The 27885-nt window shown below is 35.0% G+C and overlaps 1 protein-coding gene across 4 annotated transcripts; it reads left to right on the top strand.

Annotated features, from left to right (window-relative positions):
* Nucleotides 1-1021: 1021 nt before the first annotated feature.
* On the top strand, nt 1022-26377 carry LOC149775727 (glutathione S-transferase 3, mitochondrial-like). 4 transcript variants are annotated; one of them, XM_089944297.1, is made up of 9 exons: nt 1050-1159; nt 8504-8652; nt 9362-9440; nt 10154-10327; nt 13315-13382; nt 14171-14228; nt 16896-16968; nt 20314-20420; nt 24613-26377. In XM_089944297.1, the coding sequence occupies exons 4-8, from the start codon at nt 10190-10192 to the stop codon at nt 20418-20420; spliced, it is 444 nt and encodes a 147-aa protein (XP_089800423.1). In that variant the 5' UTR covers nt 1050-1159; nt 8504-8652; nt 9362-9440; nt 10154-10189; the 3' UTR covers nt 24613-26377. The 4 variants fall into 4 exon arrangements, with proteins under 4 accessions (XP_089800422.1, XP_089800423.1, XP_089800425.1 ...); XM_089944298.1 differs by having other exon boundaries at nt 1078-1159; nt 8543-8652; XM_089944296.1 differs by lacking the exon at nt 8504-8652 and having other exon boundaries at nt 1022-1159.
* The last annotated feature ends 1508 nt before the right edge of the window (nt 26378-27885 follow it).

The following is a 27885-nucleotide window of genomic DNA, read 5'->3' as shown; positions in this document are numbered from 1 at the left end:
TTTTTTGTTTTATTTATTTTTTTTGGTGTTTTGTTGTTGCTTTTGGGGGTTTTTTTTGTTTGTTTGTTTTTTCGTTGTTGTTTTTTGTGGATTTTTAAAATGGGAGAGTGGTTACTAACAAACTGAAGTGTAAGCTAATATTATACCTTCAATCAGTGCAAGTCTGAATGTAAGAAGAATATGCACAAGCACAAACATCTCAGAACTTAGTCTGGCTATATCTGTCCGTTTGTTTGTACCCCCTACTGATGTCAATAATAAAAAGTAAACGTTAGATCAGAAATGGACATAACTTACTCATGTCATATATTAATTTATAATTTCTAACCTGACTATGACCAGGGAGGCTCTAACACCTCATCTTCTGCGCGTTTCATGTTGAACGCAAGTTTTCAATATAACGACAGCCACGCTCAGATCCATTTCCAGTTCCTGGACAAGTCCATTTTTAGCAAATGGGTGTTTGCACAACTGCACATATACGGACATAGAAAGAATTGCTCTGCCGTCTGCTTCTGATATTTACAATGTCGAATCAAGCAATGGAAAAGAATGACAACGACAAAATTGCTTTTCACGTTGATTTAAGAAGCGGTGTTATTTCTATATTTCATGTGTGCAAAGGGATATAACTCTAACTTTTCAACATTATGGTAATTTACGGAATAATCTGACAGTTACCGAATAGGATGAATTTCGTCGCTCTGTTGTCTGAGGGAAATAAAGAAGCCGATAGTGTACGTAATATGGCACCGTGTTAGTATGGAAAGTCCGTTAAGCATAAACGGCGCAGAGGATGCTAGTGTTATGCCTCCTCTGGTCACATTCAGGCTTGAAATTATAAATCAATGAATGAATTGACAAAGTTCTTTGCACTTTGTGCCACATTAAATATTTATGTTTTTTTAAATCGGTAGTTGCGTACAAACAAACGGGGAGGTATAGTCAGTATTCTCTTTTTTTTTTTTTTTTTTTTTTTAATCATATGCTGAGGTCGTTTCTAGCTCAAGACCATCCAAACGACGGTTTAAACAGGAACACAAATTGTTGAAGTTTAGAGTTATATCCCTTTGTTTTACTATCGCTATCCCACTCCGAAGAGAAACTGTTTTGCAACAAACTGAATTCTACAGCAAGAAACATTTACGAGTCTTTACATGTAGGTTTGCCCATTAGGGCACAAAGAAGTCGGAGCGTATATAGCTCAGTGTAGTCCGAGTTTCCTCTGACCCTTGCCACCTCATTTTTGACATATCTGGACATCTATGTTGGGGTGTTATCACTCAGAGTTTCCTCTGACCCTTGCCACCCCTTTTTTGATATTTGGACATTGATGTTGGGGTGTACACATCAACATAAATGTCCAAATATAAAAAGCATGGGGTGACACGGTTCATATGAAACTCGAACTAAGCTCAGTGATTCAACCTATTTAGTTTTTGTTTTATTAAATTTGTCCTACTATTTCACCTTTAAGACATACCAGTCCATTTTCCATTGGTACCGCAGGACATGGCTGTGATTACAGTCAGAGCCGGCGCTACCATATAGGCAAACTAGGCAGCCGCCTAGGGCGCTGATTTCAGTGGGCGCATTTCTCCAAATCATCAACAGTTTTGAAAAATAATTAAATAAATTTCAGTTTTATTGAGGGTCGTTTTTTATCCTGGTTTATTTCACACAGGGACAAATAATCGGATAGATTCAGTCTGACCGAAACACCAGGCTGACCGGAACAAGTAAAGTGAGTGAGTGAAAATCGCGCGTATACGAAAATTTTTTAAAAAAATGTATTGGTTATAAATTTTGAAATTGATATTTTCCTGGAAGGGGGGGGGGGGGCGCCAGAATCTAACCTTGCCTAGGGCGCCAGATAGTCTGGCGCCGGCCCTGATTACATTCACTTATAGTTTGTTCCTCACAGCTTTACAAATAACGTCCACATCTGTAGCTCAGTGAATTTTCAAGTTAGCATGAATAAATGTAGTGTTAGGGCATTTATAATGGTCTTCACGTAACAGATTGAGCGAAAGCCAGCAAGTTTCGTAAAATTCAACAAATAGTTTATTACCCTTGAATACAAGGTGAAAATCTGGAAAGAACTAACAGTATTGTGAATTAAATCCCAAATAGTCTTAAAAATTCTATCATAAGTCCAAATGTATGAAGTTGCAACTAAATTCCAGTGGAATTATAATTAAATGTCGATATTGAATGCATCAATCATGCTGGGCTTTGCCATTGTTGCAAATTGCGATTTCTTTTCCTTACTGGAGGCAAAATATACCATCTGTTGATATATTTGGTGACAACATTTTTGGCTGTTAAAAATTGCATATACAGTCTTGGGTTTGGAGTTGAGAAATTCAAAGGCACCATAACAGGAAGCCTCAAACTTGGATTAAAAATTGCACTCGAATCTATTGTTATATAAACAAATCCTTTGTTCATATTGACAAACCACCCTAACACGGCATTGTTATATCATAATCCGCTTATGCTGATGTCTGGTCTCAATACTCTCTGCTGTAATATATAACCCAAACAGCCATGCTACATGATAAGCTACAACTGACCACCTCTGAAGGCAGGAACAGGAATGACTACAGTCTACCAGACGATGGCAGTTTTTTTTCCTTTTTCAAAAATGTACCAGAAAAAAAAACGTTACTATGTTATGTGTTTAGGCCCAAATAAACAGTAACACAGAAAGAGTGAAAACAACAAGCTTTTTAAAATTTAACAAATAATTTATTTTCCTGGAAAAATTCTGTAAAAATGAAAAAAGGAGAAGAACTTACGGTTTCAAGAATCAAATCCAAAAATAATCTAAGAATAATCCACTAATTATTTTGAAAAAGTCCTAGTAACAAATGTTCTAATAATTTCAAGTTCGACTCCTAATGGAAAATCCAAGATGGATGACGATGATGTATGCTGTGGACAGTACTGTGCTTATATACAGTTCCTTGTAGAAATACAAATAATGGCACTCCAGTGTTGGAAACCCAAATTAACTCCTCACAATATTTCCAGAGAAAAAAGAATTAATCCTTTTGAAATCCAACTGTTCTGAAGAAAATAATAGCTCAAAATCTGGCTACAACAAATTAACTTGACATCATTTTGAAAAGCCCAAAACTGAGAGATCTCTCTCCAAAACAGCGGTTATATTGTATTATAAGATGCGGTTTTGAAAATTCCCCCGAGTTGCAAAATCGGGGGGGGGGGGGGTCACGTGATCATGTTTATATCATGTACACAGAATATGGCCTTGATTAGACCAATAATTTTCTCTAAGAAATAAAAAAAAAAAAGTTGTTTACATCTTAAACCCAAAGCCCCATCATGACCTTGACAACAACCAATCATTTTAAAATAAAAATATAACTTTGTTTACTAATTTTGAATCAAGGTCAGCATCCAGGCCAACACCTGGTGTTTATGAAAAGAATGATTCAGGTCAACCAATTTTCTGGATAAATATCATCTCCAGTGAATAAATTTACATTATAATAGCATATAATAGAATAAAAAATTTAAAACTGACAAACAATTAAATTAAAATAAATATGAATTAAATCAGATATACGTAACAACTGAAACTTTAAAGAAAACGGATTACCTTTGAAGCATTGATCGTTCTTTATATATACTAAGCAAATGAAAATACAATTCTGTCCCCATCAATGTTTTACAATTATTTGATGTTGCCGCAGCAATAACGATTGAGTATTTGTTTGGTCCTTCAAAGATCGCCTTTAGCGGCATCTCAGTAACACAGGAACCTTCATCAAAGCAAGCCGAAGACCCCTGATCAAAGAAAGCCAGCAACAAACTTAAATAAAAGCATTGTTTCATATTTCATATTTATTATGTCGTGAAAGTTTCCTGTTTGCAACAAAAAGCGAGATATCTGGCCATTGAGTTAAACGAAGGTGGGACATCTCACAAGAATGTGAAACCTTTTCATTTGTTCACATTTTCATTTCCCTATGAATAGCCTCATCCCCTTGGTAGCCTCGGCATCATGGTACTTGTCTCTGGGTGACCAAAATCTAGGCCAATTTAAGTAGATGTACATGAAGCATATAAACAACTATACAGCCACGTGATACTAGGATAATAAATATCAGAGTGAATTGTTTTGGGAAACATGTTTGTTAACAATAGGATACAGAGCTAGTGAGGACTACCATTATATATATATATATATATATATATATATATATATATATATATATATATATATATATATATATGTTTTGGGAGTGTTTTCAACTGGGATTCGACTGAGATATGAAGTTTCTAACATATGATCGAATACTCGAATTCATGGATTTTTCATACGCATGTCTATTATTTAACACATTGTGGAGTGTACTAAACAAATTAAGTTCTTAGTATACAAGTGTATTTCAGGCTAGTTGTATTCATTTAATAAACAATTTCCATTTTGTTTTCCTCTGCATAAATCTTAGTCACTGACGACAGGTCATCTTTTAAAAATTTCACTTATATGTGAAATATCAATTTATTTTCAGCCCCCCACACACACACACACTTATCTAAACAAGTGCTTATGTCAACAATATTACCTTGGTCCCAAGGATGTCGATGTGCCTGTAGTCTCAAACTTTCTAATGTGCTAATGATTTGGATTGTGGCAATGTGCTATGAGTCTACTGATGTATCACAATAATATAATCCCAAAATGTCTTTGTCTGAATTCACTATGATTCCAGATTAACATTGCTGTCAAAGAATATTATGGAGCACTTTGTAATTCCAGTGAAAAATAATTTGAATAAATCCACCCAAATGAAAATAACGAACACAGCAATAAGACTGATTCTGCTTCAAGATGTTAAGGCCAAAATGAATATTTAGTAGCAAAATAGGATTATATTCCCCTCTGCTTGACATAGGTTGCAATTACCATTTTCTAAAATTACTCTGTCACTTAATGGAAAGTTAAATTCTAGAAGTTTCTACAGTCAGAATCAAGCCTATAAGCACGTTTACATTAATAATGATCTGAATATTTAGTCCATTCATAGAGAAAATTTTAGCTATGTGTTCTGTTGTTTATAAAATAAATGTGCTTAGTCAGGTACACAGTGAACTTGATTTTGGACAAGGTCATATACAAAATACAAATGTATATAACGTAATCAGTAAGAAAAGCCAACAAATAATATAAATTAAATATACATGACAGTAGTTAAAAGTAACTAATTAATTTCACGCAACATCTCGTTAGATACATACTGAAACAGGGTCATCTGTTTACGTCAACTTTTTCTATGATGTTAAAACCTATGGAAGAGTTTATTTGTGTTTAAGGAGTAATAAGCTTTCCTATTTGGCTCGATTTCCACATAGTATAGTTGCCTCCCTTTGAATATCAAATATGGACTCTTCCAGAACTCATGGTGAACATGGCAGATTACATGTATATGGACCAGTCTTTTTAAACATTTATCAAGCTGCATGTTTATATGAATTGTTTAAACCATTTATGCATGAAATAAAAATTTGTAGCTATATTTTGAGACACTGATGTGAAAATTCAATGAGAAACCGATGCAGATATTCAAAATGCTCTGCAGAACAAACTATAACATTGATAGTGCATTGTGCTGAATGGAATACTTGTGCTACATGTTTGTCAAACCAATATGAAGTTATCAGCTGCTGCAGTACATAAGTTTCGAAGACCATTGGGAGGTCAGTATTCCATTCAGTGATTTGCATTTACATATTAAGTAGCCATATCCAGTGGTAACAGTGGAAAGTGGGCTGGCATTCCTTATAAGTGAAACTGTATGTCTGATTTGATGGAAGCCTAAAAAGTCAAACCTCAGTGCTAAATTTAGTATGTTTTGTGTAGTTTGAAGTATCAGTGTCTGTTCTTAAATTGGTTGTAGGAGAATTGGTTGGGGTTTCCTCCCTTTTCTTATTATATATTGTATAGCATAGAGCTGGGTACTATGAAATATTTTCTACCACAGTATTTCTGAACATACTGCAATACTTACCACAGTATATGGTAATTTTGTAAGGGACCAACCTTTTCATTTTCTGGGACAGGGATCTGACATGTTTTTTAAATTTCTGTCAATACACAGAAAAATTCCTTGTCCTGATCTATAGCAAGATAGTATCATATTATATCTATTATATTATCTGAAAAAAAATGAATTACCTTCTTTAAAAATAAAATAAGATATCTCAAAAGAACATTGCACCCAACCCCCAAAAGTGAAATGGTCAGTACCTTATTGTAGATGAATTTGCAATGGATGTATTAATTGTTGCTTAAGTTGTAATAAAAAAAAACTGTAACTAAACTGGGATTATTAAGCTGACACTATATCTGACACCCTATAAAAGACATTGTACTGACATTAGACAGCTTGTTGAGAAAAAAAAATGAAAGAAGTGTTGACACTGATGTCTCAAATTTACAATCTACACTATTGATATGATATGCATGGAAACTTTGAGTGGGGTGCCAACACTTGGGGAAGATATTTATCAGAGAAGGCTAGTAAACATAAAACAAAACTTACTCAACAAAACAAAACATTTTGAAGTCTTGAGAAATTACATAAAATTGAAACAGAAAACAATTTCTGTCCTGAACATCATGGGATGATTTGCAGTCTTACAAAGGAATACACACATAGCTAACCACCAACTTACACGATAGTCACATTCCCAAGAGTGTACCAAACTCAAATTTTTTGGGTGTCACTGCCTTTATTCTTTCATTTAAAAATTCATAATTCATTTACCTTTAATAACATTCATTTTAGCTGTTTATGAATCCTAATTTGTTTATTTTAAACAAATAATTTCATTACTTAGTTTTCTTTAAAAAAATTAATATGAAATTGCGCTAGTAAGAAATTCACCTAAATCAAAATTGTGTGAAACATGATTAAACAATAAGTATCATCTTATTTGTAATATTAAAAATTAGAGACAAATACAGCTGTTTTGTAAACTGATATCATTATATTCTTAAAAAGATTGCTCAGGAATTTATATAGATTCCATGCTGATGGAAACTACTGAAGTATCAGTACAATGAAGAAGTACTGTGGTACATAACCACTAGAATGAAATACTGTGGTAAACCTGTATACCTGTAATACTGTGCACCTCTAGGGTAATATGTAGATAAATATTAAGCAACGTTATGAGCCCCAGGCACTGTTAACAGGCTTCTTAGGTGGATGGGTGTAATGTAGCCAGATACATGTATCAGGCATAGAATTAAATAAGTGTAAAAGGCTGTGTAATTTTATGTGCTCAAAATATAAGCCCAAACTAGTCCAAAATACTCAAACTTTAGCAGTTATTAAAATTTGTAAAATAAATTTGCCAAATTAGACAATCAGATTAGGCAATACCAGTTTCTGAAAGTGCAATGAATAAATCATAAAATATATAAAAATGAAGAAAAAAGCTTTTGACTTATTTTTCTAATTTACCTTTTAAGTCCAGGAAGTGAAAATGTCTGTGTGGAAGTAGCATTCTTTGGAGATGTGCGCATCTGAAATAAGGCCAAGCTGTATCCTCTATATCACAAATTACACCATCAATCTTACACCAGAATAAAGAATTAAATGTTTATTTTAAAAACTACATGTATATCTAAGATATACATGGTCTGTTTTAAATAACTAGGATAACTGGTGAGGAAAACCTGGGAAATTGTATTTCTTTACAAATCAAACCCTATGCAAAGTGTAGTGCACAGTCAAAAGACCCTGGGGTGACCACTGAGAAATATATATGAATCAAGATTATTAAAATAGTCCAAACTGTCAGGGGTCAACAAAAAAATGTTTGTCACTAACAATATTCTCATTATTATTATTACCAACAGACAATTACATTTATATCATTGTTTCTCATGAACTGTATATTCGCTAGCCAAGGTTCCAATATGATAACCCTATCTACACTTTGGTAGATTGAACAGATATTTTAGTGCTTTGCCCTAGCGACCTGTATTGGATTTCATGAGTTGCCTCCCCTAGCATGTAATGGCAACTAACTAATAGCATGTAACAGAGGTGCATCGGCTGAAAATGGTGGATGCAATTGACCTAAAATGACTACATTGTAAGTTTAACATTGAAAGTATGGCTATGTACCAAAGCGAGACATTACAGGTGTATTTGTGTGAAAAGTATTTGTACAAACACGAACTGGCACTGGAAAATTACTTATTTATCAGTCCATTCAAATTGTGCTCCCCTTGTCTTGATCATGTAGGAACAGTGTTTAAATTTAGACAACTTATTTTTTATTGGATGCTGCTGCCGCATCCAATGAAATTCACACACCTGAAGCACAGAAATATCTGCTTGATATGCCAAGGTGTTGATAGGGTTAACATGTTGGATCCTCGGCTAGCAAAGATACATGAACAGTAGCCTATGGCCAGTACATGTCTCCATACATTTTATTAAGATCTACTTTCCAGGTTCTCGTGACTGACTAAATGTGTTTTGTTTGCAAACAGCATGTACAGGAGAACAGTTTATGCTCAATTGTCCACTCAGTGACATTTTTTGTTCCATTGCATGCAAACTCCATATCGACGTACATTTTCAAAGTTTGTTAACTATAAAGGTATGGAATTTATTTTTATTGTTATTCTTTCACAGACTCAATGCAATGTGTTACAGGATACTTTATGTAAGGAAATAGGACATAACTGTTACCAAAATTTTGTCATTTCTTCATAATCAGAGTACCATCCCCTTTCAACTTGTATTGAATTGTGCAATGACAGTCATACATGAATCTCTAAATATTAAGTGATAAAGGGATTAAGCAATCATAGAAGTTAATTAGTTAGGACTTGTAAATACTTCGATATATTATTGTATTTACTTATTTGTTGATGGTCTTTATTATGATGATAACTAATAAATCAAAAACATGTAGACCCCTTCTCACATACTAGATAATGAATAGTATGGGACTAACCATTTTATTTTCAGGGGTTGATTGGGCCTATGATTTTCTTTTCTGTTAGGATTTTTTTTCTTCTTCAAGATAATTATTTTTTCAATTAAAAAGGAAGATTTTTTTTGCTATATAATTGAGCAAGAATGTTTTTTTAATCTATTTGAGAGCCAGAAATTTTTCAAACCCTACCCCACCCCAAATTAAATGGTTTATTTCTAACTGATAACAAACACTTTACCCTTGGTAGATTAAGTCTTGCTTATTTCTGATCTCGTGTGGATTTACATATATGTATAGGATAACAAAAATGCATTTGAGATTTTTGTTACAACTTAACAAGATTTTAGCTAACAATTTTTTATTGCAGTTAAGAGAAGTTTTCCCAAGAAAAAGTACCATTATATTCCAATATTGCTTCCATCCCTGCCAAACATTTCATTTTTGTGGTAAGATAATCTTCTGTAATACATTGTGCTGCTTCAAGAATGATAACAACACAGTTTCTAAGCATATATATTCTCTTTCATCACTTTGTTTGCATAATAATGATTTCTTTAAAAACATTAAACAACTTTCAGATGAATCTGGTATACATATCAAATCATACCCCTCCATAACTTTATCCTATTTCATTCATGGTTATTTTTCAACTGTCTTGGTCACATAACCAAATGACAGACGATGAAAATGGAATGAGCAAATTTTTTTTAGTGACTTAAAAATTTCAAATGAAGCACTTAAATAAATTTTTTATATCTGTTTGAACCAAATTACACTCAGAAGAGATATTATTCATATATATTTAATCATATTTTTATGGAAAATAAATAATTCCATTGTCATGATTGAACTGCATAATATCATTCAGCAACTGGTACCATGAGGCTATACTAGTGGTCCTTTGCTGTAAAGTATTTCAGTTATTAAATGGCAGATATGGAGAATATTTTGCATTGACTTCAAAGAAAGCTTGCATAACATATCATGTGATTAAAGGAAGAAGAAAAAATAGACCCGAGATTAATTGTTGTAGTGCGGAAATATTATGTTAAAACAATGAAATCTCACAATTTCTAAATTCATAAATTTTCCTTTTTTCTCCCTTTTCATTTTATTGAATTAACGTTTAGTTGATATTTGCTTCCATTTTACTGAACAGTTGCCTGTGAACAAAAATACAGTCAGCTCTGTCAGAATGGCAGCCATGTCAAAATTTGTGGAATGCCTTCCAGAACACTATGGCTATGTGATTTTCACAGCCCTGGGTAGCACCTTGGTCACCACATGGATGGCATGGAATGTTAGAGTGGCCAGGAAGAAATATGAAGTTAAGGCATGTATATTCATCCACTTTTATATGTGCAATAATATTAATTCATATATATATATATATATATATATATATATATATATATATATATATATATAAAATTAGGGATCCTCATTTGCTGATAATGGACTTCCTTCCCAAACAGAAATATTTTAAAATTTGAAAATCATTAGCATTGGCAGTTTCAGCAATTTACACCAGAAAATTTTGTTCCCAATTAGCCTGAAATTTCCCAAAATGTTTGACCCTAAGAACCTTTTCCAAATCTCCGTAGAAAGTCCTGTGTGTACTATATATCAGAGATCTGCCATCTTATAATCCTCAATAGATTTGATTGTGTCTTTGAATTAAAGTATAGTAGGTGAGGCCATTAAGGCCATTTAGTAACCAGGCTAGCTGCTGCAGACTTTTTAGTGGTATTGTGCACCCAGGCTGTGAGATAGAATAACTGAGTTCATTTCTTGATTGCAACATCAAGACCTTGTAGTCTTTTACATTACATCTGACAGTTTGTCTGACTTTCAGCAGTGATGGCATGGTGGAAAATGCATTTTGACTGTTTGTTGTTGTAGGGTTTAACGCCATTTTTCAACACACGATTGGCTATACATGGCGGCCAGTATTAATGGTGGAGGAACAACCAGCGAAAAGCCCGGAAAGAAGAACCACCGACCCACGAGAAGCTACTGGCAAGCTTTCTCACATACCCACGTTGGCTGAATCCAAGACTCGAACCCACGCAGACAGAGGTGGTAGTGATGCGTAACAGACAACGCTTTAGATCCACTCTGCCAATTGCATTCTGACTGGAAGGAGTGGTAAATCTGGGTGACATTCAAGGACAAATGTCATAGTAAGGATTGGGAGAGTGGAATGCTTTGAGGTCTATAAAGGATACATGGTACTAATTATATGGAAAAATGGGAACCAGCCTGGAAATGGGTGAACATTAAATAGAGTATATATGGGTTAGGCTGACCAGGATTGGTTGTTTAATAATGTATGTTATGTTGTAGGAAAAAGAATCTTTTGAGAGCTTATCTTAGTTGTAAGTGAAAAAAAATTAGGACATTGTTTTATTGATGGAATTTCACTCCTTTAACAGTCTTGAATTTAGAATACTTAATACTGAAATTAGCAACTGACTCTCTGGTGTGGAATTGAAACCACATGTTTCAAACACAAGTAGGTCCAGAAAATGCCATGGCACATATCCTTTCCTCAACACAGAAGCTGACATCCAGGTTTCATCTATACTGATATATATAGGTTTAATCATGAGCACTCAGAAATTTAACGTTATTGAATTTGTTATAGCATGGTGTTTGCATAGGTTTACTATGGCAATTGAATTAGTACCATGAGTCCTATAGGCACTTTCTCACCAGCCTAGTTGGTCCAGGTCATTTAGTCAACTGGTATTGTGTACCTGACTACAAGAGAGAACAGGGTTTGATTCCCAATGGTGACATCATATATTGCTAATTCGAAGTCCCCATTCATCTAAAGCGCTCACCATTCCGGATTGCTGCTATCTCACCTTCCGGGTTTGAGTCTCAGGCTCGGCTAACGTTGGTACGTAATAAAGTTTGCCAGTAGCTTCTCGTGGTTCAGTAGTTCTTCCCTTGTGCATTTCACTGAGAATATATTCAACTGAAGTTTTTCTCAAACAATGTTCAGATCCTTTGACCAGTTCATTACTAATTCCCAAAAGTGATTCCAGAAGGGAGAAGACAGGCAGTCCATTGGTGACACACTTGCTTTGCACCTCTTCAGACCTGAGTTCAGTCGTTATCTTAGCTGTTCATCCATGTTTAGTGACTTCCTTTTTCTCCTATTTTTTCCAATTCAAAGACCACTCTATCATATTTCAGCTTTCAGTTTGGATTGGGCAAGATTCCAACCCAATATCCATGTATTATAAATCCAGTATTCTAGGCACTAAGCCACCTTTGAATTTCTGAGCCATCGTGACTCTTCAGTATAATGTGTAAGAACAGAATTAAGAGCAATGAAGAATTATGAAAGTTGTTTTTACAGTGTTCAAGTAATAACTAAATTTAAAAAATACTTGCAAATGAACATAAGGTAACTTGATCACTTATTGTGTTAGGTCCAGAAAAAGCCACAAAAGAATCACATGAAAACTGTTCATGTGTAGTAAAGAATATATTTTTGTGTCAAACTTAATGGAGCACCAACACAGCCCTGGCTATACAGTGCTGAGTAAACTTCGGATTCCTCAAAAGCATACAAAATGAAAATATAGTCAAATTCTTTATATAAAGCCATTACTCTTGAAAATTGTTCAAGGACTTTGCTACAAGAAAATCATAATAGGATACATCCCAAGTTAAAAAGGTTGCCTCCATTAGTTGCTTCTTATTATGTGCAGGACATTCTTTGGGCCTATTCTAAATCCTCAGCCCACGAAGTGATACATACAAAAATGTCTACATCTTTGACTAAATCATAGGCTGCTTTGGAATTGAATTAATCTTAATGCTATTGTCATAATTGTATTATTATTATATTTTATATTTTATTATTATTATTATTATTATTATACCATATTAGCAGTCTATTTCATACCATGATTTACTAAAAACAACTAAATCTGATGGGTTCTAATACAGGTTCATGTTATGTGGACATTTCAGTTGATGCATCAAATTACAGCTTTGTTATTTCTCAGAGTGAAAATGTCAACATATTATAATTAATGATTACCACTTTACCTGATGGACTACTTAAAACAAGTTGAACATTAATTCCAAAAGTCACAAAAATGCAAAAACAATTATGAGTCCGTCAGATCTCCATTATGTTTGAAAGCTTGATTTAATCAGACCATACCATATTAGAGTTTAATAAAAAAATATAAAACGTAACGATATAAGCATCACTTGGTATTTAATGAATTTGTACTCGTTAGCATGAACAGTGGGACTTACATAGTTATTTCATATGTTAAGTGTTTATATTTCCAGCATCCAGCAGTGTATCACAAGGAAGAAGAACATGTTTTCAACTGCATACAGAGAGCGCACCTGCAAACGTAAGTTTTGTAGTTAAAGCTTTCCAATATAAGTCTGGGTCATATTATCTTAATAGTTTTATTTGATTAGTTAGAAAGTTTTGGCAGCAGAAAAATTTTTACTACTTCTTGTTGTTGAGTAAAATCATGAAAATAATCACATCATAATTTACCACTTTTAATAGCTGTCTAAATCAGTAAATGCTAAAACACTATGTGCCAAAAATAAAATACCTGCTTCATGTTACTTACTGTAAACAGCTTTACATGTTATACATTATATGTAGTTCAAGGACTGCTCTGGTGGCCTTGTGGTTAGAGCATCTGCCTCAGTTGCTAGAGGTGCGGGTTCAGACCCCAGCCGAGTCATACCAAAAACGTATAAAAATGGTACTAACAGCTGCCTCGTTTTGCACTCAGCATTAAGAGGTTAATGTTAGGACTGGTAAGCCTGGTGTCAGGATAATGTCACTGGGCAGGACATCATGCTGCATGTCTGCTGCATGATGTCCCAGTGCTAGACATCACTATAAGCTGCCACAGTGCAGACATCATAGCGATATGATTGAAAAATTGTTAAACCTATGTTAAAAATTCTAATCACACATACACGCACACAAACACACACATTATCTAGTTAAAAAATAAACGTTGAACTTGTATGAGTGAAATATTGAACACCTTTTCAATACAAAGTTGAAAAACAGATGTTTTCCAGGATTTCTTTGCTAAATTGGGAAGAGATGGCTTTAAAGAAAAGATACTTTCAAGTGTTAGATTGTATTTAACAAGATTCTCATTTCTTTCAGAATGGAAGGTTATCCATCATTTCTCATGCTCCTCCTCGTTGGTGGACTACAGTACCCTGTATGTAATAATGGAAATTAAATGTGGGATTTTGTGTCATCATTTTCTGCTTTGCTAACCCAAGGCTGTTGTTCAAAATTGTTATGCATTTATATGGAATGATGCAGGTTGATTGCCATTGGCTAGCTAAGATACTTCATTATATTCCAAAATTAGCTGTGTCACAAGGGAAGAGGTTGAGCCTGAGGGTTGAAAGTCTTCTTTTTGCTTAGGCAAACATTGCACATGTTCTGCAGTGTTTTCTTCAGGCTTTGCTGTGAACCTTTTGAATAGGCATCTATCATTATCGATAATGTGCAACTAAAGGTGCAAAAGAATAATTTGCATCTCATCAGCTACAGATACCTTCTGCTTGTTTGAGCTTTAAATATGCAGATCATGAAAAATGCGTATTATGTCAAAGGTTATGGTTACTTTGACTGAAAGAAAACAAATGGTTTCTGCACAGTCCTTATTAACATGGGATATTATTAAGCATGGGACAGATGAGTAATGTGCTGGTCACACTACTCTTGTTTTCATGTCACTGAGTATAATTCGCTGCTTCACCTCATGAAATAAATCTTTTTTGCATTATTTTCTTATTTTTAATGTTTACTAATTATAATGAGGTATGTTATATGGGGAAATATACTGTTTACTAAATATAATGGGGTACATTATATGGGGTAATATAATGTTTACTAAACATAATGGGGTACGTTATATGGGGAAATATAATTCACGACCAGGTCTGAATAAATCAAGATCCCTCATGTAATTGGGATGTGTCAGACGCTGATAAAAGTGTGTGTTCTGTGGTCTTTTGGAATTCCAGGTCTACTTTGTTTTATTAGCCAATTAGGTAAAGCATTGAATTTCATATCACGGTGAGCTATCATAAGTAATGTTATGTTCCAAATGATGTATTTCACTCTCAGAAATGTGAAAACTCCGATTTGGTTAGTAAACTCACAAGACCGATAAAAATGACATAGTACTGGTTGCCCATCGGATAAACTTGTTATAAGTAGATCTATATTTGAATCACATTAATCCATGGTCATGCTCATGTTACATCAGGGGCCATGTAATAATCAGGTTCTCCATAGTGAGGGACCATCGAATACTCTTGTACACAGCACATCTAACTCCAAACAATTATACACAGATCTGCAATAGCCATTCACTGGCAGGTCAAATTTGAAACAGTATATACACAGATCTGTGATAGCAATTCACTGGCAAGATCAAATTTGAAACAGTATATACACAGATCTGCGATAGCCATTCACTGGCAGTTCAAATTTGAAACAGTATATACACAGATCTGCGATAGCAATTCACTAACAGGTCAAATTTGAAACAGTATATACACAGATCTGTGATAGCAATTTACTGGCAGGTTAAATTTGAGACAGTATATACACAGATCTGTCATCACATAGTTCACTGGCAGATCAGACTTAAAACAAATGGATTAGAAACTGATCTACCAACACTTAATATGAAGCATCTTGTGCTGTTTGCAAATTGAAATTGCTTGCGTGTTATACAAGCTGTAGGCATTAAGTACAGATTAATTATTTCAGGTTTAGATGTCATTTTTAAGAATTCAATTATACATACCATTAAATGGCAGGTTATTCACTTTATTTCATTCCTGTGCATAAATGCTTCTTGGAAGATCATATATAAACACATATAAATAAATATATAAATAAATATATAAACACCCCAAGAAATACATACCATAATATCAGCGTTAAAAGTATGTCTATATTTTTAGCCAATCAAGAGGTGTTAGCCATTATAAACCAGATGTCACAATGAAAGCAGCTATATGACTACATTGATATATGCTTTAATTCAATTCTTCATATAATGTGTATTCATTTATTTTCATGGGTATAATTTTATATGGTTTTTGAAACAATTACATTTATGTAGGTACTTGTATTTAAACTCATCCTTCTGTAGCATTATTATTGTTTCCAAGGAAAGGTCATTGTTTGTCAAGTCTTTCATTTCATTCTTTTTAGCATTATTATTGTTTCCAAAGAAATACTATTGTTATGTCTTTCATTTTTGCTTCTTTGTATTTTTATTGTTTCCAAAGAATGATCATTGTTTGTTTAATCTTTCATTTTATGGTTTGTAGCATAGAAATAGAGACAAATTTATATACCCCAACAACAAAAAATCTATAATATCAGAATTATTAGGCAGTCATGTCCAAATTAATTGTGTTGGATATGTAAAAAGATGTTATCTGTAAATATCCTAGAAATATATATACAACTAATTAAATGTTTCTTATTACAAATTTCAGTGGTATCTATAAACGTGATCGAATATTAAGCACAATTTAGAAATTATGCGTAGATTACACAGTAGGGTGTGAATTCCTATAATAAGTTCTTTATCATTTCTTTTGTAATTTACTGTTACCACAGAATTATTGGTGTCTATACAGGATACTCAAAGGACAACACCACTATTTGCTTTATGGACAATTGCCCTCTTATCTTGAGGTTATGTATGGATAAGGAGGTTATACATGTGGCCATTTATAAGCAGACATTTTTTTATGGACACTTTCACAAAGGCAGGTTTTACTGTGTAAACTTTTACAGTGACCTATAACTGTAAAATTTGAATGTGACCTATATAACTTTGTCTTTGCAGAGGATAACTGCTGCCACAGGAGTCCTGTATTTGCTTAGCAGGATACTGTTTGCAAAAGGATATTATACTGGAGGTACTATTAAACAAGATATTACATTAGTGATCATTTGATATTGATCATCAATACCACTCTGGTGGCCTAGGGGTTAGAGCATCTGCCTCCGGTGCAGGAGGTCGTGGGTTCAAACCCAGGCCAAGTCATACTTATTGCTGGCTTACTAGGCACTCAGCATTAAGAGGTTAGTGTTAGGACTGGTTGCCTGGTTTCAGGATAATGTGACTGGGTGGTACATCATGCTATATGTCTGCGGCATGATACACCAGTGCTAGGCATCACTATAAACTGACACACTGCAGATGTCGTAGTGATATGACTGAAAAATTGTTACGGCAATGTTGAAAAATCTAAATCACACATCATTGATATTGATCAGGTAAGATGAACAATGTAATCTGCTTATGATTGATTGATGCACTGGTAAAGTGTATTGTTTCATAACCCATGTGTTAAACGAATTCACCTTTGAAATTCATACCTTCTTAAACAAAGGGACATGACATTTCTCAGTGTGGTAAAGTGGTACAATAAAATTTGGTATTTCTCAGTGTGGAACAGTGGTACAGTAAAATTTGGTATTTCTCATTTGGCACAGTGGAAAATAAAAGTTAAGATTTTTCAGCGTAAAACTGCTACAGTAAAATTTGGTATTTCTCAGTGTGGCACAGTGGTGAAATAACATTTGGTTTTTCTCAGTGTGGAACAGTGGTACACTAAAATTTTATATTTTTCAGTGTGACACTAGTACAGTAAAATTTGGTATTTCTCAGTGTGGCACAGTAGTAAAATAACATCTGGTATTTTTCAGTGTGACACTGGTACAGTAAAATTTGGTTAGCATGAATATGATGAAACAAATTTGCAGTTAGTACTAAGTGAAATATCATACCCATTGCAGTGTTATGGCTATAACAAATTATCGATAGAGCAAAGTAATTGTAATGGTTCAGAGAACGTCATTATAAGCATGTTTTATCATTTTTCTCCATCATGGGAGATCTTGATAAGGTGATGACTGTGTTGTCCATATGTACACCCATCCAGACAGGTGAATGGCCAACACAATGGACCCAGTCACTGATTATAACACTTCCCAAAAAAGGCAATCTCCAGCTATGCCAAAATTACAGAACTATCAGTTTGATCAGCCATGCTAGTAAGGTAATGCTGAAGATCATCTTGAACAGACTGAAACCACAAGCAGAAGAAATAATCGCTGAAGAACAGGCCGGGTTCCGGAGTGGAAGAAGCACAACAGAACAAATATTCAATCTCAGGGTTCTGTGCGAAAAGTACTCGCAACAACAACAAGACATCTATCATGTGTTCATAGATTTCAAAAAGGCCTTTGACAGAGTGTGGCATGAGGCATTGTGGGCCACAATGAAGAAGTATAACATGGGTCAAAAGTTAATCAATACCATCAAGCAGCTGTACGCCAAGGCTACCAATGCAGTAATTGCCCAAGGTGCTGTGGGGGACTGGTTCCAGACAACAGTGGGAGTGCGTCAAGGCTGTCTCCTGTCACCCACGCTTTTCAACATCTACTTAGAGCGCATCATGAGCGAAGCCCTGGAAAACAACTGTGGGACAGTCAGCATTGGAGGGCGTAACATCACCAACCTCCGCTTTGCAGACGACATTGATGGACTGGCAGGCAGTGAAGATGAGCTAGCCACCTTAGTGAGGAACCTGGATGAAACATCTTCCAGATTTGACATGGAGATAAGCGCTGAGAAGACAAAGCTGATGACAAGTAGTGGCAAACAAATCTCAGCCAAGATTAAAGTCAGAGGACATGAATTGGAAACAGTGAGTCAGTTCAAATATCTTGGTTCTATAATCACTGAAGAGGGATCAAGAGCAGAAATTTTGTCAAGAGCAGCACAAACAATGACAGCTATGTCAAAGCTAAGACCCATCTGGAGAGACAAGAATAACTGTCTGAAAACTAAAATCAGACTATTGCGAGCTCTAGTCCTCTCAGTCTTTTTGTACTCATGTGAGGCATGGACCCTGACAGCAGAATTACAACGAAGAATCCAGTCACTTGAAATGAGATGCTACAGAACCATCCTTGGCATCTCTTACATGGACCACATCACAAATGAAGAAGTGCGTGACACCATCAGGTGCGGAGTGGGCCAATCTGAGGACCTCCTCACCACCGTCGAAAAGAGAAAGCTCAAATGGTATGGCCATGTCACTAGAGCCAACAGTCTATCCACAACAGTCCTGCAGGGCAGCGTCCAGGGTGGCAGAAGGAGAGGTAGACAGAGAAAAAAGTGGACTGACAACATCGCAGAATGGACCAGGAAAAGTTTTGCGTAGACACAGGTATTGGCACGTGATCGAGACAAGTGGAGGGAACTGGTCAGATGTTCAGCAACACAGTGCCTCAACGACCACACTAGGTCATGAGACTGATGATGATGATGATGACACCCATCCATGTCTGTCCACATGCTTGACTCGGGTCAATGTTAATGATTTATGCTTTCTACCTGTCTAGAGGGTGGGCATGACAGAAAGGGAGTCTCTTTGTATGGTATGACCTCATGGTGCTACTAAAGATGAATGCTGTTTGATAATAGTATCTCTGATTTGACCCTGGATTTCTTTGAACTAATTCTGTCAATTGTCCAATATCATCTACTTTAGTTTGACTTTGTTTCCTGGTAAGTAAAATAATTTTAGGGCATAGGACAAAAAACACACAGCTGCAATAAATCATATCATTATATAAGTCATAAAAGTATCTCTGTAGTATGTGGTTAATGTGTGTGTGTGTGTGTGTGCACACACACATGCATGCTTTGGCTTCCTTATCTGAACAGTGCCCTCAGTTTCTCATTACACTCATACGTATATACATATAACAATGGTTTTAAGCCACAGTTTATCATCAAATAGACATTCTCTGTATTGTATGTATGTTATGAATACATTTTGTCATTGTATAAATGTATTATATTCTGATGCAGTGTATTCACTCTTGAAAGTGTGTTTGAAAGATATATGCAATCCTTTTAGACCATATGGCTTCAAAAGAGCATATGAGAAACTATACATAGTAATGAATTTTAACTGAGAGGAGGAATTACTTGGATTACAGTGTTGCAATTGCAAAGAGGTAAAAATGCCAAAGCAAAGAAAGAAAGAAAGATAGATAGATAGATTAGATAGATATAAAGGTTTGCAGTGGGCAAGGTTTGAAAGTATTCCATGCAAAGATGAGAACTAAGGTTAGATGAATAAATATTTTGCAGCAGTGTTGCCAGATCCTGGCAATCTGTTGTTTGTTGTCTGCATTATCAAATATATAGAAAAGTAACAACATTATGTTTTCTTTTGGCATAGATCCAGAGAAGCGAAAGTGGGGAAGATTTGGATACATCCCAGCATTAATTTTACTGGGGAACTCTGTCTCTTTTGCATGCCATCAGCTGGGATGTTTCTCTCATTAGGTAAATAAATTATGAAATTACCTCATTTGTTCATATATAACACATATGTCAGTAGGAACAGTGTACACTCAGATCTAATGTTGCATTTTGTGTTTACATGTTTAGTCAATACACTTGTGAATTCAAGCAGACAGCATGGATCTTTGGTCATAAAACTTGATTTAACATTTCAAGAAAGAAGTATGTTACTCCAGAAAATCTTACTCTAAATCAGTGTGTGTGTGTGGTGTGTGTATTCATTCCTAGCAACCTTCCATAGGATTCTTTTATGGTCCCAAAGAGGATAGTGTATGTGACCCCAAAAACAAGTTATGCTTTACAGCAGAGGATATGTCATCTACCAATATAAGCTTATAGAAAATGAGAGGCAATTACAGTTTGAATGAAAGAAAATAAAAGTTGCTATTAAAATATGAAAAAAATATCAAACAAAAAATAATTGGTAGGCTTCATATTGCATTATGTTATGATACACACATGTGCAAACATATAAAGACAACCACACAGACATTAAATAACAAATACACCAAGTTTCTGTCTTGAAATTCTTATTATCGATAAACTTTCTGAATGGATGGTTATATAAACATTGAGTTTTTACTTATATAACCTCAGATGTGGGAGGTCATTGGTTCGATCCCTGGCAGAGTCATACCAAAGACGTACAAAAATGGTACTAACAGCTGCCTTGCTTGGCGCTCAACATTAAGAGATTAGTGTTAGGACTGGTATACCTGGTGTCAGGATGATGTCACTGGGTGGGACATGATGCTACATTTCTGTGGCATCATAGCCCAATGCTAGACATCACTATAAACTGCCACTCTGCAGACATCGTAGCAATATGTCTGAAAAATTGTTAAAGCTACCTTAGAAATCCAAACCACACACACACTAAAAAACATGATTGATATCTACTTGGTCCAAAAATAAAACATGGCACCAGTCTGATGCCCAGTATGGTCACCATGGCAGGCATCTTGAAAATCTTGTTAGCTCTACTCCTGATTGGAAAGTCATATTGACATGGAGATTTGAACTGAAGACTTTTTATGATGCCTTTTTGGCACTGAATGAAATGGTAGTGGTCTGATATCTGATATAACCATCTTGAAACACATGTTATTGCTACGCCTTCAGAATGAATGATCATATCAACATAGGATTTTCACCAGAAGACTTTTTATTTGTCTAATTGGTCCTAACTAGAAATGGTGCCATCTTTAAAATGTTATCACTACTCCTTCTGAATGAAAAATATTTACTAAAAACTTAATATGGTGTCTAGTTGAACCTAAGTTAAAATAATGGTGCTGCTTAGACATTCAGTATGGCTTATACAGTGGCCATCTTGAACAGTCTTGTTATAAATACTTCAGATTGAATGATCAACATTGGGTTTCACTCAAAGACTTTTTATGATGACTATGTGGTCCTAAATGAAAATGGTGCCATCTAATGTCTAATATGGCCACCACAGTGACCATCTTGAAACTCTTGTTCTCACTACTCTTTCTGAATGGATGGGTTTTCCGTAAAAGACTTATTTATGATCCTCTATGCCAGTCTGACTTACAGTATGGCTGTCACAATGGATGTCTTGAAAGTCTTGTTAGGACTACTTCCCCAGATGGCTCATCATATTGACATTATGCTTTCACTAGAAGGCTTCTTGTGATGTCTAGTTGGTCCTAAATATAAATGGTGTGAACCTGATATCCAGTAGAGCCACCACAACAGCCATCTTGAAAATCTTGTTATTGCAACTCTTAAAGTCATTTTGACGTGGTTTTCGTCATAAGAGTTCTTATGGTGACTAGTTGGTCTGAAAAGAAAATGATGCAAACAGACCCTCAATATGGCCACCATGGTGACCATCTTGTAAATATCTACTTCATCCAGATGGATAGCTATATAAACATGGGATTTTCACCAACAGACTTCCTATGATACTTAGCTGGTTCTTTGGTTCTTAATGAAAATGGTGCCAGTTGTGCATCCAATATGGCTGCATTGATGGCTGTCTTGAAAATCTTGCTGTCACTACTCCCCATGAATGGATGTTCATATTGACATAGGTTTTCACCAACAGGCTTCTCACTATGTCTACTGGGTCCTAAATGAAAATGGTGCCAATCTGACATCCACCACAGCAGCTAATTTTTAAATCTTTTTATTGCTGAAGAGTATCAGAGATGGTTTTAGCACTCAGCAGTTAAAAAGAAGAAATGGTCTTATCTTCAATTGGTAGGACCCAGGTTATGAAGTGATCTAAGGCACTTGGCATTACATCTCACCTCTTGTGGGTATGTGAGAAAGCTTTTCAGTAACTTCCCATGGGTCAGTGGTTCTTCCCTAGGTCTTCACAGGTTCTTCCTCCACCAAATATACTGGCCACTATATATAGCCTATCATGTGCTGGGAGATGGTGTTAAACACACAGAACCAAACCTATCATGAATTCCAGGAAATTCTTTTTGCCCAGCAAAGTAAGTCCCTTCAAGTGACTTGTTTTTCAAGCTACTGGGGGCCAGAATATTTTTAATAAAAAGAAGAACAGGTTCCTTCCCACTAGTAAAAAAAAGTTATTGGTCTCTTAGTGTTCATATTTGCACTTAATAGAGACTGGACAGTACTGTTATTCAAACCTTCTAGAAGATCTTATTGAATTATTTCAGCATCTTGTTCCTTTACAACTGAATTTCTCAGTGATATCATTATCCAGGAACGTTTCCTAATGCAGACCTGAAAAATGATCTGTAACTGCAAATGACAGATCGTTCTCTGCTATAAACTTTAAAATAGCAGGAAATCATTCAGCTCTTGTCACATGTTCCATCAATAATTTTTTTAAACATGTTAGTTATGCTTGGGATTAACTTCTGGATTCATGCCTTGTTTTGATGCTGGATGGTATTACTATGTTGATTGATGTTGTAAACTTCCAAATGGTTAAGATCAGTATAGTGTTTGTAGTAATATTCAAAGAATGAAATGCTCCCCTTGCAACTGCACATCATATATCTAGCTCCATTACCCAGGACTTTTGAAATTTATTTTTGCTTGACTTTGATCATTTCACTGATGGTTCATCTTTCCCTGAATCGCAGCTGCATTTCAACATTTTGCCATAAATATGAATAAGACCTCCATGCTATTACAGCATCCAGTATAATTTTTTGTATTTTATATATGAAATAATATCTGAATTTTAAAAAATGTTGACACAGATCATAAACTAGCCAATAGTCTTTAATAAAGATAACCTAACATTCATATTCAAGGCAAATAAGTGTAATAATTTCTGTTTCTTTGACACAGCTCTTTGATTTACCTAACTTCAGTCGAATTAGATTGTTTCACTTTGTGCACTTTGCTTTAAGTTGGGAATTCATTAGAAAGAGCTGTCATGGGCACAAATATTTGTTTCTATCAGTAAAATAGAAAATCTATTAACACCTACTTCCCTACTTCAGATTAACACAATGTGACTGACTTATGCAGCTTGAAGTCTGACAACCACCACCCACCAAATCCATGTTATTTTTTTTACTCCCATGAGCACATTCAGCCACTGATAACATATCAGAGTAAGGGTGACATTCCAAACTTGTTCCTTATGTACAAACCTCACTCCCATGTATGACTTAAGCACTGTACTAATCATTAAATAGCCACTTTTACACAAAGTTTGTCTGTTGCTGTGTAGCATGTTAACTTGGATCAAATTTGGAAGCCTGCACATTTTTTTGTATGATGAAGTGACATGTGATACATTAGATTTGGATTGGTGGTTATTGTTATTTGTTATGAAGTGACATTGAATTTGGATTGGTAGTTATTGTTTGTTCTGTTCAAAAGCTACAAACACCATTATTGATTGAGAGTAGTATTGATTTGTCAGTCATCTAAACTATTTTAATTACTTCCTGACTCGTACAATCTGGACAGGCAAGAATCCAAAATCATGTTCTCGTGTTATGTGTCACTAATCCAGTGTACTCAGCTTGATAAATGTCAGATTAATGGAACTCCCAGAAAGATGGCATAAAGTTCCAATGACCCTCCTCAAATTCCTTTAAATATAACATCATATGAAACATATATTTAGATGCACAGTAGGTCTGATGTTTGTGATCATGTTATGTTTATGATTCTGACTATCATTGTTTGTTTTCCTTATACTTTTCAGGAAATCTAAGGCATTCAAAGGCTTCAGGAGTCCCAAACAGCTGATCACACTGACTGACTGTTGTAGATATCATTTTGTTAGAATATAATCGTGTAGGCTAGACCTTGCAGTGAATTTAATTGAATGTGTGGTAGACATGCTTTGTGAGAGATGATCATGTGGACTAGACCTTGAAGTGAATTTAATTGATTGTGCAGCAGACATGCTTTATGAGAGATGATCATGTGGGCTAGGTCTTGAAGTGAATTTAATTGAATGTGTGGTAGACATGCTTTGTAAGAGATGATCATTTCGGCTAGGCCTTGAAAAGAATTTAACTGAATGTGTGGTAGACATGCTTTGTGAGAGATGATCATGTGAACTAGACCTTGAAGTGAATTTAATTGAATGTGTGGCAGGCATGCTTTGTAAGAGATGATCATGTGCGCTAGGCCTTGAAGTGAATTTAATTGAATTTGTGGTGGACATGCTTTGTGAGAGATGATAATGTGAGCTAGGCCTTGAAATGAATTTAATTGAATGTGTGGTAGACATGCTTTGTGAGAGATGACTATGTGGGCTAGGCCTTGAAGTGAATTTAATTGAATGTATGGTAGACATGCTTTGTAAGAGATGATCATGTGCGCTAGGCCTTGAAGTGAATTTAATTGAATTTGTGGTGGACATGCTTTGTGAGAGATGACTATGTGGGCTAGGCCTTGAAGTGAATTTAATTGAATTTGTGGTGGACATGCTTTGTGAGAGATGACTGTGTGGGCTAGGCCTTGAAGTGAATTTAATTGAATGTGTGGTAGACATGCTTTGTGAGAGATGACTGTGTGGGCTAGGCCTTGAAGTGAATTTAATTGAATGTGTGATAGACATGCTTTGTAAGAGATGATCATGTGGACTAGACCTTGAAGTGAATTTAATTGAATTTATGGTATACATGCTTTGTAAGAGATGACTATGTGGGCTAGGCCATGAAGTGAATTTAATTGAATTTGTGGTGGACATGCTTTGAAATAGATGATCATGTGGACTAGACCTTGAAGTGAATTTAATTGAATGTATGGAATACATGCTTTGTGAGAGATGACTGTGTGGGCTAGGCCTTGAAGTGAATTTAATTGAATTTGTGGTGGACATGCTTTGTAAGAGATGATCATGTGGACTAGACCTTAAAGTGAATTTAATTGAATATATGGTATACATGCCTTGTAAGAGATGACTATGTGGGCTAGGCCTTGAAATGAATTTAATTGAATTTGTGGTGGACATACTTTGCGAGAGATCAATAATTCCATCACATTTTATATGACCTTCCCCATAACTGAATTGGATTTAAAATTAATACTTCTATCTTTGCTCCGTTAATGTTACTCTAGTGAAGAAAAAATGTTTTTTGGGGTCTGCAGGCTGAAGGGCACAATTTATTGGGAGATAAATACATTATAAGTTATAAAAAAATAAAAATAACTCACGATACCTAATTAGCATTATCAGTTATTATTTTCTGCATAAATATTATATTCTGTTATATTTTTATGTCTAATGGTTTGCTAAGAATAATTTTACAGCATTATGTTTTTGTAACTTGGCACAGAATTTTGTAATATATGCTATACATTTTGATAATATAGTATTTATGTAGCTGATAACATATACTTATGGGCTTTGCATCACCAAAACATTTATTGTTATTGTTTCCCTTATGTCGTTACATACTGGGTACACTGTTTTATAATAAAATGGTGGATTCAAATAAATTGAAGTACTGTGATCATGTAATGTGTTTGTGACACCTTTTCAAATTAACAGTGCCGATACTCCTTATCCACATTCAGTGATATACAATTGCTCATTATCCTCCTACACTTCTAAATAATGTCAGGGATATTTTGATACCTTCCATGTATGAAACTAAACTGCCATTCAGTATGGCTGCCTCTGTCAGACTTTTATGCTATCTCCTAACCTGCTTGAAAGAAATTAATAAATTTGGTAGTGTAATTTTTCATTGCATTGTGCAGAAGAGTATTTATTTTCTGCTGTCCTGGGGGCCTCAAGTGGCTGAGTGGTCTAAAGCCCTCACCGTTATGGATCACTGCCATCTCACTGCTGTCTGCATGGGTTCGAGTCTCGGATTCAGCCTATGTGGGTATGTGAGAAAGTTTGCCAGTAGCTTCTCCTGGGTCGATGGTTCTCTCTGGGGTTTTCCCGGGTTCTTCCTCCACCATTAATACTGGCCGCCATGTATAGCCTATCATGTGCTGAAAAATGGTATTAAACCCTACAACAACAAAAAAAAAATTCTGCTGTCCCTTCAAGGGGTTCAAACAGTGTTGTGTGCTAAAATTTCAATTATGATATTATTTATTTGACAAAACTTGATGCATGCATACATAGTGGATGGGTGTGGGTGAGGAGTAATTTATAATAGCTTGAAGATTAGAGTTGCTACAGTTCTATTTGTAACTGAAGGGTTTACATTTTTACTTTGATTGGAACTAAGTTAAAACTTTGCTCCATAGAACACAGAAATATATTAATGTTTTGTTTAATTAAGCCTGCAGTATTAACTTCATCATAAACAATCTGTTCATTTTAATAAACTTGGATACATTTATTCCTAGATATATGTGACAGATGTACATGATGTGCTATTTACCAAAAGCATGAAAGTGCACTTGTTTCCATTTATGTAATTCAATAATGGAGTAGTTTCCAGTTTGCCATTCCATAGACGTTAATTGAGAAATGGTACTACTAAATTTATCTCATTTGATTTTTGTCCTTGGCTGAATAGAGCAAGTTATAATGTGGTCAGACATGCAGCAGAGACTTAAGGTGGTCTTCAAGGAAGAGATTCCATGAACTAATAGCCTTGCATGAGACTATAACCATGCTTATAATGGGGTTTACTCTTATGGTTCCTACAAAGTAGGTCATAAAGTGTGACCACTTTGTATTTCAAAGCTTTATTTGAAAGTGATTTCAAGAAACAATTTCAGTGTGACATGCAAAACAAGCAAATTAAGTACATTTTTTTGTGTCTACTGCCTATCTTGGTGATGTCACAAAAGTCTATAAGAACGAAATCTCAGACACAACTGTAAAGTTACAGGGCAGACATTGAAAGTATTCAAGTTACACTGACTAATCTCAAAATCATTAGAGGAAAAGTATTAAAAAGGGGTAAACAAAATTGATCGATAGCCTTATTCTTGAAGATAAAACAATTAAACTGAGAAGCCCAATGTACCATGCACAGTTTATCCCTATAACTAATAC

The sequence above is a fragment of the Sinohyriopsis cumingii genome, chromosome 19 (assembly GCF_028554795.1).
Source record: "Sinohyriopsis cumingii isolate HCF-2022 chromosome 19, ASM2855479v2, whole genome shotgun sequence".
In the NCBI taxonomy this organism is placed as follows: Eukaryota; Metazoa; Mollusca; class Bivalvia; order Unionida; family Unionidae; genus Sinohyriopsis; species Sinohyriopsis cumingii.
The sequence above is the reverse complement of the archived record's forward strand: the minus strand, read 5'-3'. Positions and strand labels throughout refer to the sequence as shown.